The 12,720-nt window shown below is 39.2% G+C and overlaps 2 protein-coding genes across 4 annotated transcripts; one reads left to right on the top strand and one right to left on the bottom strand.

Moving 5' to 3' along the window:
- The first annotated feature begins 349 nt into the window (after positions 1 to 349).
- On the top strand, positions 350 to 9,122 carry LOC126800505 (1-phosphatidylinositol-3-phosphate 5-kinase FAB1B). Of its 3 annotated transcripts, none has more exons than XM_050527875.1 (13): positions 350 to 553; positions 1,011 to 1,846; positions 2,099 to 2,839; positions 3,469 to 3,622; positions 3,723 to 4,067; positions 4,360 to 4,894; positions 4,979 to 5,166; positions 5,246 to 5,577; positions 5,729 to 5,852; positions 5,925 to 6,095; positions 6,401 to 7,948; positions 8,074 to 8,340; positions 8,462 to 9,122. In XM_050527875.1, the coding sequence occupies exons 2-13, from the start codon at positions 1,242 to 1,244 to the stop codon at positions 8,786 to 8,788; spliced, it is 5,337 nt and encodes a 1,778-aa protein (XP_050383832.1). In that variant the 5' UTR covers positions 350 to 553; positions 1,011 to 1,241; the 3' UTR covers positions 8,789 to 9,122. The 3 variants fall into 3 exon arrangements, with proteins under 3 accessions (XP_050383832.1, XP_050383833.1, XP_050383831.1); XM_050527876.1 differs by having other exon boundaries at positions 4,985 to 5,166; XM_050527874.1 differs by having other exon boundaries at positions 4,360 to 5,166.
- Positions 9,123 to 9,730: 608 nt separating this feature from the next.
- On the bottom strand, positions 9,731 to 11,013 carry LOC126800553 (uncharacterized). The gene is made up of 3 exons (XM_050527933.1): positions 10,714 to 11,013; positions 10,406 to 10,527; positions 9,731 to 9,943 (listed from the first exon to the last, which is right to left on the bottom strand). The coding sequence occupies exons 1-3, from the start codon at positions 10,876 to 10,878 to the stop codon at positions 9,811 to 9,813; spliced, it is 420 nt and encodes a 139-aa protein (XP_050383890.1). The 5' UTR covers positions 10,879 to 11,013; the 3' UTR covers positions 9,731 to 9,810.
- Positions 11,014 to 12,720: the final 1,707 nt, after the last annotated feature.

Raw genomic sequence — 12,720 nt, forward strand, 5'->3', positions numbered from 1 at the left:
AGAATCCAAATCTCTGTCCCTCCTCGAACACAACGGAGGGGGCAGTTTCGTCACATCACCCCCATAACTCCGCTTTGACTTGCTGGTCAGTTTGTCTGTTAGTCTCGATGCGACGTCGTTTTGGCGCGCGGTTTCACCGGAATAGAAACAAAAAATGGCGCAGCCACGTTAATCTCCATCACTCAAAAACAAAAGAAACCCAATTTAATTATTTTTTTCATCAATCAATAAAGAAAAATTCTTAAACTAAAGAAAAGATTAGTGATTACATCAATCAATTAATGTCGAAGGTTTTTCATATATAAGAAGTTCGCTCTTCTTGATTTGCTGCCGTTGTTTGTTCTTGTTCGTCGTTAATTGATTTAAGATTGTGAATTGGTCGACGGAAAACGACGAGTTGTTTGATTGGAGAATTGAACTGCGGCGGCGGCGGCATTGAATTGTGGGTTCGGATTTGGAGAGAAAGATAGAAGCTTTTGTTAAACCTAGCTGACCCGACCCGACCCGTTTGGTTGTTCTTCTGGGTTCTGATCCGGTTACGGGTAATTGCGAGGTAAGATTTTTATTGGGATTGTTTTTTGTTTGATTTAGTGGAGTTTTGATTGTGAATGAATGAAGGAAAGGAATGTTTTTTTTTTCTTTTGATGGTTGGGGTTGAAATTGGGTTTACTTGGGGAAGGGGAGAGGGTTTGTGTTTTAGAACGTTTGATGTGTTTTTGTTTCATGATGAGTTAATTAAATTTAGAGATGGGTTTGAGTTGGGTGATGTTAAAGATTGCAGCTTTTTTGTCATTTAATACTGGGGTTTCTGAAGCTTTTCAGCTTCTGGGGTCTTTCTCAATCCAGTGTTGTTGTTTTTTCTGGGTTTTGAAGTTTGCTCAATGATAGTGGTTCTTGAAAAGCAACAGGGTTTTATTGTTGATGGGGGTGATGGAGGTTTTAGTCACAAGTTAAATATTTTAGGAGAAGTAGAATCTTGGTTGTGATTGATGAGTGTGTTCATATGACAGGTTCTGTTATCTTGGGAGTGTAAATTGCGTGGCCGGGGAGCTTCCTTGATGGTTTGGGGAGCTTGTGTTACATTTGCTGAAGTGTGTTGATCAGAAGCTTCAGTGGTTGGATTGTTGGCTTGGATAGTGTAGTTTGTTTGGGGTGAGTTTGTGGAGGTTTTTCATTTCTAAAGTGGTGGTAAAATTGCAAGTCTGGCAAATGATCAGGGCAGCGGAGTATCTTGTTTCTCGATGGCTGCCCCCCATAAGTTTTTCCCTCAGTTTATTTCCTTTCTGAAATCATGGATACCTTGGCGGTCGGAGCCGGCTAATGTTTCCAGGGATTTTTGGATGCCTGATGATAGCTGTAGGGTATGCTACGAGTGTGATGCACAGTTCACTGTGTTTAACCGTAAACATCATTGTCGACTCTGTGGACGAGTTTTCTGTGCCAAGTGTACAGGAAACTCAATACCTGCCCCAAGGATAGACCGGGAAGAGAGGGAAAGGATTCGTGTCTGCAATTTTTGTTACAAGCAACATGAGCAACGCGTAGCAGCTACTCATGAAAATGGAATACAGATTGCTCTTCTAGATCTTAGTATCTCACCATCAGAAACAAGTTTTACTAGCTTCAAGTCATGTGGCACTGGTAACAGCAGTAGCTTCACTCTTAACTCAGTCCCATACTCAACTGGACCATACCAACGGCTTCAGAAGAGCTCCGGTCTTAGCCCCTGTCAATCATCTCTCATGGAACCAAGCACAGAAAAGCACAACAAATATGCCTCCTGGAGGACCAATGATTTTGTTGCAGATGATTCATCTCCAAATCATTATGCAATTTCAACAACCAGGTTGATATCTCTGTTGTGCTTCATGTTAGATTGTTATTATGCACGTCTGAAGCCTTGTTTATATATGCTTACATCTTCTGTTTTGTATAATATCTGCTCTTTGCATTCCAGCTATTGTTGATCCCCTATCCCCAAAATACATATGAGAATATAACAATTAATTAAATTTTCTGTTATCTAAGTTTTTCAAAATTGCAATACTATCTAGTGGTAATTCCAGCTACTGACTGCTTCTTCATTCTGTGGCATCAGGAGTGATGATGAGGATGTTGATTATGGGACATATCATTCAGATTCTAAGAATTATTCTCAAGTTAATGATTACTATGATCATGTTGAGTTTTATGACATGAGCAATCCTGATGAATCACATAAGGTGGATATTGACAGTCAAAACATCAATGCGAAGCATTTAAGTAGCTCCCCATTGCTTCACAGTTTTGACTCGCAGGGTTTGGATGAAATTCCGTCACTTGAAAAGAAAGAAGATGAGCATGATATCGGTGATGAATGTGCTTCCTCTTTATGTTCGGCAGGGGATGTTGCCATAGAATCTGTGGATTTTGAGAAAAATGTCCTTCTCTGGCTCCCCCCTGAACCAGAAGATGAAGAAGATGAAAGAGAAACTGTTCTTCTTGATGATGATGATTATGATGATGGTGATGCTGCAGGAGAGTGGGGAACCTTCCGCACATCAAGTAGTTTTGGCAGTGGAGAGTCTCGCAATAGGGATCGCTCAGGCGAGGAGCATAAAAAGGTGATGAAGAATGTGGTTGATGGACACTTTAGGGCTTTGGTTGCTCAGCTATTGCAGGTTGAAAACCTCCTCCCTGTAGGTAAAGAATGTGAAAATGAAAGTTGGTTGGAGATCATTACATATCTGTCATGGGAGGCTGCTACACTATTAAAGCCAGATATGAGCAAAGGCGGAGGCATGGATCCTGGTGGTTATGTAAAAGTAAAATGTATAGCTTCTGGACGTCCATCTGACAGGTATTTGATCTGTTATCGGTCCAATAGTTTTACACTTGTACCAAAATTACTGATCTACTGGTTGAATTTTGTGCAAGAATGATTGAAAAGACTGGTGGACATAAAAAGCCAACTAGTCTATTCTAAAAAAAAAGGCATACTTTCGAGTTTGCAAAATCGTATATAGAGATTTATCTAACCAAATAATAGAAGGGCCCAGTGTGGCTTTAGAATGAACACCTGACCTTCAATCTCTTTCTTCCATTCAATTGTTTTTGGAAGTGAACTTTGTTTTGATAATGGTATGCATATTTTCACAGTGATTACAATAGTAATGAAATGCTTTTACAAATAATAACCTTGTTGTAGACTTGTTATGCTTCTGTTCTAGAATATATCTACTTAAGACCGTCTTGATGAGTTTAACGGTTTATTTTTTATCTGCATATGAAGAAAAGGAATACCCTTGGCTTACCAATAATGTTTGTGTTTTTATTTTTGTGTTTTGATGTGTGAGAACTTAGAGCTGCAGTGGTTTAAGTTTGACTTTAGTCATTCTCCTAGCTTGAATCAAAGAAGAAATATCATTAGTTAGTGCAGTTGGATCCTGTATGTAAGACTTTTATTTACTAAGATTGCTTTGCTTTTAGTATGGTCGTCAAAGGAGTTGTTTGTAAGAAAAATGTGGCTCATCGGAGAATGGCATCTAAAATGGAGAAACCTCGATTCATGATTCTTGGTGGCGCTCTTGAGTACCAGCGAGTTTCTAACCTATTATCAAGTTTTGATACTCTTGTACAGCAGGTTGTTTATGTGATCTCTTCTTTTAGATGTAATTGATGGTTTCCAGCATATTTGTAGATACTGTTATCAATGTTTTTTATGCGCTTATACATTTATGTAGGAGATGGACCATTTAAAGATGGCAGTAGCAAAGATAGAAGCACACCACCCTGATGTCCTTCTGGTGGAGAAGTCAGTTTCCCGATATGCTCAGGAATATCTCCTTGCAAAAGACATATCGCTTGTTCTTAATATCAAGAGGCCACTTTTAGAGCGCATAGCTCGCTGCACAGGTGCTCAAATAGTTCCTTCTATCGATCATCTTTCTACGCAGAAGTTGGGGTACTGTGACACATTTCATGTGGAGAGGTTCCTGGAAGATCTTGGTTCTGCTGGTCAGGGTGGGAATAAACTGGTGAAGACATTGATGTATTTAGAAGGCTGCCCAAAACCATTGGGTTGTACTGTAAGTCTTCAAAACAAACTATGATAGGGGTAATGGATAATGTATTAGAAGTAAAAAAAAAAACTAAATAGCATGGTTGAAAGCATCCACAAAGATTATGGCTATGAGTTGCATGGGATCCTTACAGAAAGTGGTTCTCTTGCAGATTTTTTTATCATGATCCACATAATTGTTTACCTAATTACTGAGTATGTGATAACATACATCATGGAAATATAAATAGGTTATAATGAGATTCTGGTATTTCTGCTGTTAAGTATTTATAATAGCCATCTTTTATCTGTCAATCCAGATTTTACTCAGAGGGGCCAACATGGATGAGTTGAAAAAAGTGAAGCATGTGGTTCAGTATGGGGTTTTTGCAGCATATCACTTGGCTTTGGAGACATCCTTCCTTGCTGATGAAGGAGCCTCTCTGCCTGAACTCCCATTCCAGTCACCGATTACAGTGGCACTTCCAGACAAACCATCAAGTATTGAGAGGTCCATCTCAACAGTACCTGGTTTTATAGTTGGTGCCAATGGAAAGTCTCTAGGAGCTCAACATCAGAGTGAACCATTAAGAGCCAACAGTGTCCCGATTTCAGATTTTGAGTCAGCAATTAGGAGTAGACCACCATGTTTACTAACTGGTCGTAGCTCTCTACCTGTTCGTCTGACTTCAAGTTCCACCAATTCTACTGGTTTACACTCTACTCCACCCGGGAACGGTGTTACTTTTCATATCAGTGATGATCAGAATGAAACTTCTGCAACCAAATCTGGCTCTGATATGTCTAATCATCTTACTGCAAATAACATGGGATCTTCAGAGGCCATGGGACAAGGTATTCTGTCTGCTATCCATAATGATCAGCTAGGTAGTTCTGACAATCAAATGCTGCATCAAGATGGTCAAACTAATGCTTCAGATGCAGGAACTTTGAATGAAGAGTTCCCTCCGTCACCTGCTGACCATCAGAGTATCTTAGTTTCCTTGTCATCTCGATGCGTGTGGAAGGGGACTGTCTGTGAGAGGTCACATCTGTTCCGAATTAAATACTACGGAAGTTTTGACAAACCTTTAGGACGGTTTTTGCGAGACCATTTATTTGATCAGGTGAATTTTTTTTCAAATTATATTTAATTTTCATGTGTAATTGTTAACTTGAAACTGAAGTTAACTTATTATGTGCCAGACCTATCAATGCCATTCTTGCGAGATGCCATCAGAGGCACATGTTCATTGTTATACTCACCAACAGGGTACACTCACTATATCTGTTAAGAAGCTGGGAGAAAATTTCTTACCAGGTGAAAAGGAAGGGAAGATCTGGATGTGGCACAGATGTTTGAGGTGTCCAAGGATCGGTGGATTTCCTCCGGCTACTCGGAGAATAGTGATGTCTGATGCTGCATGGGGTTTGTCATTTGGGAAGTTTTTGGAGCTCAGTTTCTCAAACCACGCAGCTGCAAGCAGGGTGGCGAGCTGTGGCCATTCCTTACATAGAGATTGTCTTCGTTTCTATGGGTAATTTCTTCTAATCCCAGAATTTGCATTGGTTATGACATACAATATGATGTGTGAATTACTTATTTTTCATTCAATAAGATACAACAATATGATGGATGAATTACTTAGTCATTCAAGTAGTGACACAACAATTTATATACTCCTGCAGATTTGGGAAAATGGTTGCTTGCTTTCGGTATGCATCCATTTATGTTCATTCTGTCTATCTTCCACCCTCAAAACTGGATTTCATTTCCATGAAGCAGGAGTGGATACAAAAAGAAACTAATGAGGTACATTGGTCACATATCGGGATATGTTATGATTATATACACCATCAGCTAATGTTTATCTTGTTATAATAGGTTGTTGATCGAGCAGAGCTTCTTTTCTCTGAAGTGCTTAATGCTCTTCGTCAAATTGCGGAGAAAAGATCTGGTTCAGGGTCAGTCAGTGGTGGCATTATATCAGCTGAATCCCGACATCAAATAGTGGAACTGGAAGGAATGTTACAGAAGGAGAAGGTGGAATTTGAGGTGAGGCCTTCAATTCATGTGCTACCAGGGATAAATAGTTGCATTTGTAACCCATTTTCTTCTTCTAGATCCTTGGTTATAAATGAAAAAGTACCTGTGGTAGTCACAAATTTTCTGGTCTCTATAATAATTTGTGCCTTCATTTGATGTTTTCATTTACACGGATGTAGCCTTTTACATGAATGTACCAAGTTGTAGTTCGAATCAGTCCATTTATGGATCAGAAGGAAATAATATTGTTTATTTATGAAAAATAAAATTGAGTTGATATTTGGTTCCTCATGTTTCTCTTGATGTACTTTCAGGAGTTGCTCGAGAAAACTTTGAAGAGAGAACATAAGAAGGGCCAACTTAATATTGACATTCTGGATATCAATCGATTGCGGAGGCAGTTATTTTTCCAATCATACATGTGGGACCACCGCTTGGTTTATGCAGCCAGTGTAAATGAAAACAGCTTCCAGGATAGTTTAGATAACAACAGCTTCCATGAGAGTTTGAGCAGCTCAGTTCCAGATGAGCAGAAACCCATGGCTACAAATGAAAAGCTTGCTGTGACGGACATAGATATAAAGCCAGGAAAAGGCTATAATAGTTGTGATTCCTTTCTGGTGGATGCACTGCTTCGTGAGGGCTTTGACCACAAGGAAGGCCTTACTAGCTCTGCTATTAGTGCTGACATGGTTCATGAAGGAGACATGAGCGATGATCTGAATAAGGAAAAAGGTCAAGCTAATCTGCCCACTAGTACAAGTATGGTTGCTCAATCTGCTCCTTTGACACCAAGGACAGGTCTTCGTAGGGTCCTATCTGATGGCGAGCGTCCTCTCATGCTGACTTTGTCAGATACCCTTGAGACTGCATGGACTGGTGAAAATCTCATTGGAGGTGCAATAGCAAAGGAAAAGACCTGTCCAGTTCCTGATGTGGCTGTGGGAAATTCTTCAAATGTCTCTCCAGTTTTAGACCATGCAGAAGCCCTAAATGGGAAACTTGCCCATTATGTGTCACCTGCATTGTCAACCAAGGGGTCTGAGAATATGGACGACACAGTCAGCTGGTTAAAAATGCCGTTTTTAAATGTTTACCGTTCACTAAATAAGAATTTTTTATCTTCTGCTCAGAAGTTTGATACACTTGGTGAGTACAATCCAGTCTATATTTCATCCTTTCGGGAGTTGGAACTGGAAGGTGGTGCTAGGCTCCTCTTGCCTGTGGGTGATAACGATACTGTTATCCCTGTATATGATGATGAGCCCACAAGTCTTATAGCCTATGCGCTTGTGTCATCAGATTACAAAATGCAAACCAGTGATGAGCTGGAAAGAGCAAAAGATTCTGGGGACGTTATGGCCCAAGTATCTTTAACTGATCCAATCACTATGCATCCAGATGATGACACTGTTTCGGAAACTCATAGGAGTCTTGGGTCTACTGAGGAGAGCATATTATCAATGTCTGGATCTCGTGGCTCCCTGGGTTTGGATCCACTTTCATATACAAAGGCTTTGCATGCAAGAGTGTCTTTTGGAGATGATGGCCCTCTTGGTAAGGTTAAGTACTCTGTCACATGTTATTATGCAAAGCGTTTTGAAGCCTTGAGGAAGATGTGTTGTCCCTCTGAGCTGGACTTTGTAAGATCCCTAAGTCGTTGTAAAAAGTGGGGAGCCCAAGGTGGCAAGAGCAATGTCTTCTTTGCAAAAACCTTGGATGACCGGTTTATCATCAAACAAGTCACCAAGACAGAGCTGGAATCTTTCATTAAGTTTGCTCCTGCATATTTCAAGTACCTCTCTGAGTCAATTAGCTCAGGAAGTCCAACCTGCCTGGCAAAAATTCTGGGGATATATCAGGTACCCCAAGCTTCCAAGCCTTTCTAGTCATTGAAACCTTGCAACTTGCACAAACAGTTATACTCTTTTTGCTGAATTACCTTCATTCTGTTTTGTTAATATGCTGTGTGTTGGGTTTATGGAAGGTTATGTCAAAGCATGTTAAGGGAGGGAAAGAAACAAAGATGAATGTTTTGATGATGGAGAATCTTCTGTTTGGAAGGACTGTAACGCGTGTCTATGATCTCAAAGGATCTTCAAGATCAAGGTATAATCCTGATTCTAGTGGGAGCAACAAGGTTCTGCTGGATCAGAACTTGATAGAGACAATGCCGACATCTCCAATATTTGTGGGAAACAAAGCAAAGCGGCTGTTGGAGAGAGCTGTCTGGAATGATACTGCTTTTCTTGCCGTAAGTTCTGAAACTCTCTCTTTGTGTGTGAGCATTTATACTGATAAGAGGATCCTGTAGTACACTGTTAGTCTGTTACCCATTGTAATCTATATCTATGTTCTTACCTGTGGTGATGCAGTCAATTGATGTAATGGATTATTCATTACTGGTTGGGGTGGATGAAGAGAAGCATGAGCTAGTACTTGGGATCATTGATTTCATGAGGCAGTATACATGGGATAAGCACCTTGAAACGTGGGTAAAAGCTTCAGGAATCCTTGGTGGACCAAAGAACGCTTCGCCGACTGTAATTTCACCAAAGCAATACAAGAAAAGGTTCAGGAAGGCCATGACAACCTATTTTCTGATGGTTCCAGATCAGTGGTCTCCTCCAACTATTGTTCCAAGTACATCCCAGTCTGATTTTGGTGAAGAGGCTGCATACGGGGGTGCCTCGGTTGAATGATACTGTGAGTTATCTACTTGTACATTTGTTTCTGAAGATCACTTGTACATTTACGCATGTGGTTCAGGAATTGACCCTGCTGCATGATTTTTTGGTCATTCCTCTTCTTTTTCTTTTTCTTTTTACAACCAATTCTTTTGTATAGCAGTGTTTTTTTTTTTTTGTATTTTCTCATTACAAGAGAAATGCATGATTATTTGATAGATGATGCAGAAGGCTGTCGCAGCCATGGATTTTTCTGTTGGGGGTATAGTTTTGGATGACCTCCACGAAAAATCCTTTTAGGAATACGGTTTGATGTACTTAGCACCACAAAGTTAATACAGTGAATCCTTTAGTCCTTTATATCTGTATACACGATTGATTTTTAATTTTCAGTGTCATCTACTTGTACTTCATTTTTCTCTCTCTAAATTATGACTGTATTTCTAAAAATAAATAGCGTGTGTTCTGCGAATTCCTGCAAAAGTAGATCTGTTATCTTCTACATAATTGTTCATATATTGGCATAAATAAAAGAGACAAGTTCTGCTCAAGGTCCTATAGATCCGATCATAGGACTTGGTCAAAAGAACCCCAAAGAGAAATGGAAATTAATTATCATTTTTCCATGCTAGAAATGTAAAGCTTCTGAGAATTGATTGTATTCTGTTGAACTGAGCAATCAGAGAACCCAACCTCATAAATTTTAAGCATACCTGATGTTGAAGTTGGTTCTGTTTTGCCAACTACTCGATCTGAACTGAAAAGTAAACAATAAAACAATAATTTCTTCTTCTTCTCTCTCTCTCTCTCTCTCTCTCTCTCGCTTTTTTCTGGGTATGAAAATTCTCCATTGCGAGTGATGCAAGGAAGGGCAAAGCAGTGAAAGTTTTATCTGTCACACTGGTGAAAAGAATGAACTCTAAAGACAGTGCAATATTGGTGCATGACATTCAGTCCTATAATTAAAGGATTTGTCTTTCTTTATATATGTAATATGTAACATACTATATAATAGATTGACAAGAGCTGGAAGATAATTAGTGGAGAGTGTTAAAGCCATTGCAGTTGATTCCCTTCTGCAGAATAACACCTTTCCCAGCCTTGTCTAATCCTGTGTCTGTCATGAAGTTAAACCACCTCTGCTGAAGAAGATCAAAGAACTCGGCATCTCTGGAAAGTTGACACCAGCATCAATCAGATGAGAATTACACAAACTATCTGAATTGCATATCTTCATGGTTTTTTGTCTTATATATATATATATATAGCTTCTCGGCTGCGAACGGCCGCCCAATGCAGATTCGGCGATTCCGGCCACCGGCGACGCGTAATGACGGCGCCGACCAGCACAGCCGCACTCCCCTCCTCCTGGTGCTCCTATCTGTGCTGGCCGGAGCTGGACGGAATCTTGAAATTTTAAATTTCTGGACATCGTGCGAGATTTCGAGATTCCGGCCTACGGCGGCCGACACTGCAGCTCCGGCCGGCACAGACAGGAGCACCGGGAGGAGGAGAGTGCGGCTGTGCTGGTCGGCGCCGTTGTTGCGCATCGCGGAATCCGCACCATACAGACGTCCACACATATGAGAATTTATGTATATATGTATATATATTATTAGAGTGTTTTAGTACCTTGATTGATTAACTCTCTGATTCTGGTGGTGATAACGAGGACCTTCATCGTACCCTTCACAAATAATCTCCCCTCTGGCATCTTTGTAGCAGATTATTCCATTGGAGCGATCCTCGAAAACCTGTACACAAAACCAATCAAAACTCATCAAGAAATATTTGTTGAACTAATATGATCTCGCCCCATTGATTCTTTGGGAAAAGTTGGTGATTTTCATATGTTGACATATTTACAATTCATGGTTATTGTGAAAATGATATAAAACAATAAGACAAAGGTGAGTGAGGATAACAAGAAGAATATTAACCTCCTCTCCCAAGCAAGATCTGATCTTGAGCACTGCAGATGTTTTTTTCTTGAGCACTATGACTTTAGAAGTGTGTTTCAGCCTCAAAACTGTGCTGAAAGGCTTTATAGCAGGACCAGACTTTTGGATTGAGAAACAAGGAGGCAAAGAACGTGTAACAGCCATTGCTCTTATTGCAGAATCAAGGGATGAGGAACAGGTAGTGGAAGTTTAACTGGGGTTTGTGGATCAAATACTCAACTAGAAACAGAATGATGCTCTAATGAGTTGTTGTATGTTACTTGCAAGTCATCATATGTTTATTTTTATGGGTGGGAGCCTAAAGTTTAGCAGGGTTTCAGGTGCAAGATTGATTATAAAAGGAGGAGAAAATATTCAATTATTGATGGTTTCTGTCTTGTCATATAGTGCATCATTATATTGGTAAATATACAAATTTGGGATGACCCACTATGGTTATCTCCTACCTGTTCATGCTGGTGAAACCCAAATCGGATTGTTTAGTTGATGCTGCCTTCCTTCCCCATCATTGGTTGGTGGGTCTTTTCATAACTTCATCTTAAGTTCATAACCCTTGAAAATGGAATTTACTAGGATTTAATAAAAAATAGGAATAATAACTCGACTATAACTTCAAATCTCTCACTTGATAAAAAAAAACTGTATCACTAGACTACTTGGCAAAATTCATTAGGATTTTAACCTCTTTTAAAAATATGTTCGCGTTAAATATATTTGTATTTTATTTTTCATGGAGGTGATTGATTTCCTAACCGGGAGAGATTGTGAGAACATGCTCTTTCTTTTCTCTTGCTAGGATATATTGAGATTTAACTCTCAAAGTCGGTGGATTTTAAGTATGAGTATGGGGTTTTGAAATACGTATATGGTTGAGTGCAGTTACTATGATTGTTTTGAAATTCAATATGCTTTTAATCGTCTATTACAATGACCATTTCTTCAGTAATAATAGCAAACTAAAAGAACATTGAATTAAGTAAAAAAGAAATGTATTTTCATTTTAGCACGTCTAGGGAATTCGAACGACATGCTAATCTTGATTTCAATTGTATAACTCTAGGATTGGCTAAGCATCAGCTGCTAAGACTTGCTCTACCAATAATGTTTAAGAACAAATTATCCATCAATTTTATAGACTTTTTTTTTCTCTAGTTGAGTGAGACTATTAACCTTATCCAACCAGACCTAGCGCCATCACCTTCTCCATTTGCATCACTGTAAGCTTGCTCCTCAAATACTAAAAGAGTTTACCTAGAATTCGAATAATATCATATCTTTCCATTAGTTGACAGAATATTATGTGACTATTCAAGAAAGAAATATTTTTTCTCGCTTTAAGTGAAGGGGCATGTGTTTTGAGGTTCCATCATCTGGCATTTCTATTCGGAGTGGCATTACCATCACCCTCCATCTTACCTAACATATTTCTTATAAACTGTTTAGGGATAATATTTTCTAATTAGTATATGAACAATTTGCTTTACGTACGTTATTATTATTATTATATATATATATATATATACACATATGTAATGAAATCACAGTAGTAAGTTTAAGACAAGGTCAATACGGTATAAACTAATTCAAATTCAAATTAACATGATCAAGCGTACGTGATCATGCCTGTTATACAAAATAATGAAATATGATCGATGCTAATATGGATTATATGTATGACTCATCTTTGATGTTGAAGCCATATATCGGTCAATCTTCTGCTGGTCGATCACCATTTTGATCACGCATAGTGAGCGGCGGAGTGGTGCGTGAACAATGTAGCTATATATGAACATTGTTAATTAATGACAAGGTTAGTAGCTAACATCGAGTGGTTTTGAAAAGGGTTTATTTTGAATTAATTAGGGTAGTAGTCGCATTTGAAGCTTTGTACTGAAGCTTTAAGGATTTGTGCATATGGTAATATCTGGGAGTGTGCACGGTGTGGTGCGGTGCGGTTTTGAGGCAAAACTCAATCCAACCCACTTT

This window comes from Argentina anserina, chromosome 6 (assembly GCF_933775445.1).
Source record: "Argentina anserina chromosome 6, drPotAnse1.1, whole genome shotgun sequence".
Taxonomy (NCBI): Eukaryota; Viridiplantae; Streptophyta; class Magnoliopsida; order Rosales; family Rosaceae; genus Argentina; species Argentina anserina.